The sequence below is a fragment of the Parasteatoda tepidariorum genome, chromosome 2, assembly GCF_982258835.1.
Source record: "Parasteatoda tepidariorum strain Cologne lab strain chromosome 2, Ptep-v5.0, whole genome shotgun sequence".
NCBI classification, from domain to species: Eukaryota; Metazoa; Arthropoda; class Arachnida; order Araneae; family Theridiidae; genus Parasteatoda; species Parasteatoda tepidariorum.
The window spans coordinates 32,616,467-32,622,682 of record NC_141756.1 but is presented as its reverse complement, the minus strand read 5'-3'; the positions used below and the strand labels follow the sequence as shown (position 1 = coordinate 32,622,682).

Here is a 6,216-nt window from a genome sequence, read left to right as displayed (position 1 = left end):
AAATGTACATCTTCTAAATTCCGAAATTGTGTCATTTTTGATTTTACGATAATTTTGAAAATTTAGTCACTCAGGACCACTTTTCGTGGAATCGCCCACATACGTGCCATCATGTTTAATTGTCAACACCTGTTAGACTGTTGACTTTTATGGATTAAAACTGTTGAGAATGCCTCGATCCCCCCCTAGCGGACAAATACAGAAACATTCAATTACGAACTTTTTCTCCACGAGCGTGGTCTAGCTTAGAATTTGTAATGAACAACGTACAACTCATTTCATCTGTATATAGCTTTCCCTTTTTTATCATGCTTAATTATTAAATTTAATTCTTAAACGTCTTGTGCGAAGTATTTTTCAGCCTAAGTGTAATTAGTTATCTACAGCCCAAGACCTTGGAAGAGAATACTAGGTGAAGGCAAGACAAGAAGCCGAAACAAGGTAAGATTCCTTGTTGATATATATTGAATCATTAGAAGTCTTTGTTTAGTATTCGTTATATGGCATCCCCTGCTGGGACGTAGTTTAGTTAACTTTTTTAATTTGAACACTTATTCAATTGAACTGAAAAATATAAATTAGCACTAAATTGAAAAAATAAACAATGGAGGAACGGGTAACAATTTTAAAGAAAAAAAGAGGTTTGCTTAGATCGTCTGTTACTAAAGCACTGAATGTATTAGAAAATGAACTTAAAACAGAAGTGTCAGATATCAGTGTTTTAGAAGAGTGTTTGCATTTTCTTCTAAACAAAAATGAATCACTTGAATCGATTAACAAAGAATTAGAAGTTTTGTTTACACCAGATGAGTTTGAAGACGAATTTTCGAAATCAGAAGAGTACAGTGAAAAAGTTGTTCGTTGTAAATTCCGCACTACCAAGAAAATTCAGGAATTAAACGAAACCATATCGATTGAAAAATCTAAAAATAAGGAATCCTTAGAACTTGATGAGTCTACAAATTATAAAAGTGAACAAAAAGAAAGTATTCGAATTAAACTCCCCAAATTAAGCATTCCCAAATTTTACGGCGAGTTTAAACAATGGCTGACATTTTGGAACAGTTTTGAGTCGGCCATTCATAAAAATGACACTCTCGATAAAATTGATAAGTTTAATTACTTAAAAGCTCATTTGGGTGGAACTGCCCTGAATACAATAGAAGGTTTTTCTATTTCTGAAGAAACATATGACACGGCAGTCAAATTATTGAAAGAAAGATTTGCTCGAACAGATATTCTTATTAACGCCCACATGAATAATATCATAAATATGCAACCATTAAAGAACTCACGAGATGTAATTTCTTTCCGAAAATTTTATGATAACATTAATACCCAAATAAGAAGTTTAGAATCTTTAGGATTAGTCTGTAAAAATTACGGAAGTGTTTTATGCCCCATTCTCATTAAAATTTTACCGCCTGATTTAGTCTTAGAATATAACAGACGGGAAAGTGAAACTGAATCAGATATAAAAGAACTTTTGAGCTTTCTCTCGAAGGAGTTAAATTCTAGAGAACGATCTGCAATAATGAATCATGCGGATGACCTTCGACCCCGCCGCTTCTCTGAATCATTTTCTACCAGCCGTAAGCAAAACATTCCCGATACTCGATTCAAATATAATAAATCAGAAAATAAAAATAAATTCATTTCCGCTTCAGAATTAATCTCTTCTGAAATAAATGAAAACATGAATAAAAAATTATGCGGTTTTTGCGACTCCTCAAAACATGAGAGTTCCGTATGTGAATATGCTAATAATTTATCCGTTGAAGAGAAAAAAGATATTTTGTTAAAGAAGGGGATTTGTTTTAAATGTTTAGAAAATAAAGGCCATATTGCACGCTTTTGCCGTTTTAAGGTTGTGTGCAGTAGATGCCAAGGTAAACATCAAACTGTCTTATGCTTTTCTAAGTTTGACCATGATATTAAAGATAAAAATAGTCCTAATTCTGAAGATAATGTACTAACGAATCAAACATCATCTGAAACTGTATATTTGCAAACATTGATTGTTCGTATACACAATAAAGGTAAAGAACACTTTATCCGGGGAATTTATGATTCAGGCAGTCAAAAGAGTTACATTAGTAAATTTGTAGCTGAAAGAATGGGATTAGAAAAATTGGGTGAGGAAGAAATTACTCATGGACTTTTTGGAGGATCTCAATCAACAGAATTGCATAATCGATTCGCTTTGCAGTTAAGTAGTATCGATAGAAAATATAGTTGTGAGTTAGTTGCTATGGATCAAAAGAAAATCTGTACGAATATTCCCAGGGCTAATAATTTTGAGTTGCTAAAAGATCTAGAGTCAAAGGGTATATTTTTGAGTGATATTTCCCCAAAAAGTAAGGAATGTTTACATGAAAGGAATTTGAACGAAATACATTTACTATTGGGGGCTGACGTTGCAAGAAAGCTTATAACAGATCGTATAGAACATCTCTCTTGTGGATTAGTGGCAGTAAAGACCAATCTAGGGTGGACTGTAATGGGAAAGTCAACCAATCATGATAAATTTGATAGTTCGCTTTTGGTTCTATCCCTTCATGTTAATGATGCAAAAATCACAGATTTATGGGATTTAGATACATTGGGAATAGTTGATCCTTGTGAAAAACGATCTAGAGAAGAATTACAGGATCTTGCCCTGAAACACTTTGAAGAAACTGTAACGAAGGATCATGACGGGAGGTATAAAGTTTGCCTTCCATGGTTAGATGGACACATACCTCTTGCCGATAATAAATCCTTGGCAGAAAAAAGATTAAAGAACACGATAAGGTCTTTAAAATCAATTGACAAACTTGAAGATTATGAAAGGGTTTTTGATGAATGGGAATCTGAAGGGATTATTGAGAGAGTCGGCGAACCTGAAGCCTCTTCAACATCGAATGTTAGTTATTTACCACATAGGGCTGTATTTAAAGAACAATCTACTACGAAATGTAGACCCGTTTTTGACGGCTCTGCTCGCACTCGAAACTCTGTTTCCATTAATGACTGTATTGAAAAAGGCCCTAATTTAATTGAATTAATTCCCTCAGTTTTGAATCGCTTCAGGGTTGGAAAAATAGGAGTCATCGCTGATATTCGGAAAGCATTTTTGCAAATATCATTAGATGAGCGGGACAGAGACTATTTGCGTTTCATATGGTGGAAAGAAGGAGATCATAGAAAAAAGATCATTTATCGTCATTGCAGGGTTGTTTTTGGGATAAACTGTAGCCCGTTTCTTTTAGCTGCAACTCTAGACTATCACTTAGAACAAGCCCCTGCGCATCTTAAAGATCTAGCCACTAAACTTAAGAACTCGATGTATGTGGACAACTGCGTCACCAGTGTCGATTCTCCTCAAGAACTGGACTATTTTCGAAATGAATCTTGTAAACTACTCGCATCAGCCAAATTTGATCTTAGAGGATGGTGTAACAACAGATATTCCACTAGCATTGCTGAAAAGGACGAATTTCCATTTGAAACTTTGAATATAAAAGAAGTACCTGTGCTAGGCTTGCTATGGAATACAGAAGAAGATACTTTAACTTGTGATTTAAGAAAATTGGAATTTAGGGATGAACCTGTAACGAAAAGAAGTATTCTCTCATTAGCTCACAAGCTTTTTGATCCAATTGGATTTACTGCACCATTAACCTTGATTCCGAAGATAATTTTACAAGAATGCTGGAAAATCAAAGTTTCATGGGACTGTAAGTTGCCTGATAATATTGTTAAAGAGTTTCATAAGTGGAAAAATCAACTTTTTGAACTGCAAAACGTGAAAATACCCCGAAGATTGAGTGAGTTCACACTCCATTCAGGAAGTATATCTTTGCATGTTTTCTGCGATGCTTGCAAAAAATCCTATGCCACCTGTGTTTTCCTTAGAGTTAAAGTTGAGAGCGATGTAACCTGTCAGTTAGTCCAGGCTCGATCCCGAGTAGCTCCGTTAAAGAACATAACTATCCCTCGTCTAGAGCTTTTGGCATGTTGCATTGGAGCAAGGTTAGCAGAATCCGTCAAAAAAGATCTGAAACTCGAAGATGTTGAAACTCACTACTGGACCGACTCCATGGATACCTTATATTGGATTAGAACTGACGTACCATGGGGTACATTTGTGGAAAATAGAGTCAGAGAAATCCGAAGATTATCTTGCCCGAATTCATGGAAATTTGTTCCTGGAAATAAAAACATCGCTGACTTACCATCACGTGGTTGCTCAGCAAAAAATCTTCTGCAGTCTGAATGGTGGAATGGTCCTGATTTTCTAAAAGAACCTGAAGAAAGGTGGCCAAAGAGCGAAATATTGCCAAATATCGATACAATCAATGCAGAAAAAAGAAAGACTATAGTTACTGCTACTAACGTAAAGGAGAGTGAAAAATTTTACAACAAGTACTCATCTTATTTGAAATTGTTGAGAGTAACCGGATGGATTTTTCGATTCACTGAAAATTCAAAGAAAAGAGAAAATGACAGAACCATTGGAGAACTCAACAATAAAGAATTGAAAAATGCTGAGAAAATAATTCTGAAATGTGTCCAAAAGGATGCTTTTGCCAACGATGGAAATAAGAGACTGAATTCTTTGAAAACAATTATTGATGATGAAGGACTGATCAGAATTAAAACTAAGGTATTTATGAGAGAAGATGATTTTAATTTCCGTCTTCCAATAGTTCTTCCCTCAGATTATACTGTGGTTAAAAACCTGATTTATTGGAAACATAAGCAATTAGGACATTGTGGAATTCAATTACTGATGTCTACATTACGTGAAGAATTTTGGATCTTGAAAAGTCGAAAAACTATAAGAAATGCCATAAAATCTTGTGTCATCTGCAAACGTTTTCATTCTAAACCTCCCAATGTACCAGATGGTCTTTTGCCAGCAGATAGAGTGAAGGATGCGGCAATCTTTGAAATTGTAGGTGCTGACCTGGCTGGTCCCCTCATTCTGAAAGATGGTCAAAAAACTTGGATCTTGATGGTGACTTGTGCTATATTTCGGGCTGTTCACTTAGAACTCTTATCATCCCTCTCTACTGAAAACTTAATTTTGGGACTTAGAAGATTTATCTCACGAAGGGGAAGACCGTCAGTTGTCTACACAGATAATGGAACTAATTTCGTTGGAACACAGAACCTTCTAAAAAGCATTGATTGGGAAAAGCTAAAGACTGAATCCAATCTGTCATCAATTACCTGGAATTTCATTCCCCCGTCTGCCCCTTGGTATGGGGGATTTTGGGAACGTTTAATTGGCATGATGAAGAGAATCCTAAGAAAGGTTCTGGGTAGAACATCGTTGAATTACGAGGAAATGGTAACAGTTCTCTGTGACTGTGAGAGTGTAATGAATTCACGCCCCCTGACTTATGTGTCCGATGATGCAGAGGAGCTATCACCGATAACACCTATGATGTTCCTACAAGAAATAAGACAAGTGGGTGTTGCAGATTTCGATATTTTAGATCAAGAAAAATTTAAAAAACGGTTTGCATACAGAAATGAAATCTGTCAAAATCTTCGAAAGAGATTCAGAATGGAATATCTTGGTCAACTTCGAGAAACTTCTTCCAAGACCAAAACTTCAGAAGCTCTGCAAGTTGGGGACATTGTGATAATTTGGACTGACAATGTAAGCAGAATTCAGTGGCCTCTCGGGCGTATTTTAAAGATTTTGCCAAGTAAAGATGGACATGCCAGAACTGCTAAGTTGCGAACCAAATCCGGAATCATAATCCGTCCTTTGAAAAAACTTTGTCCTCTTGAAGTCAACAAAACAACTGAAGAAAAATTGACGGAACAACTAAAGAAGCAAGCTCCACCTCATAGTGCGCCTCTGCAAACTCGTGCTGGAAGACAAGTGCGTGTTCCTGATCGATTTGAACCCTGATGCTGTGACTTTTTCCTTTTTTTTTAGTTCAGTTAGTCACTATACTGAACTCAAGGAGGGGAGTGTTGAGAATGCCTCGATCCCCCCCTAGCGGACAAATACAGAAACATTCAATTACGAACTTTTTCTCCACGAGCGTGGTCTAGCTTAGAATTTGTAATGAACAACGTACAACTCATTTCATCTGTATATAGCTTTCCCTTTTTTATCATGCTTAATTATTAAATTTAATTCTTAAACGTCTTGTGCGAAGTATTTTTCAGCCTAAGTGTAATTAGTTATCTACAGCCCAAGACCTTGGAAGA

General features: G+C 35.9%; 1 protein-coding gene across 1 annotated transcript; it reads left to right on the top strand.

The window, feature by feature from the left end:
* Positions 1–604: 604 nt before the first annotated feature.
* On the top strand, positions 605–5,911 carry LOC147814918 (uncharacterized). The gene is made up of 2 exons (XM_087156538.1): positions 605–1,592; positions 1,830–5,911. The coding sequence occupies exons 1-2, from the start codon at positions 605–607 to the stop codon at positions 5,909–5,911; spliced, it is 5,070 nt and encodes a 1,689-aa protein (XP_087012664.1).
* The last annotated feature ends 305 nt before the right edge of the window (positions 5,912–6,216 follow it).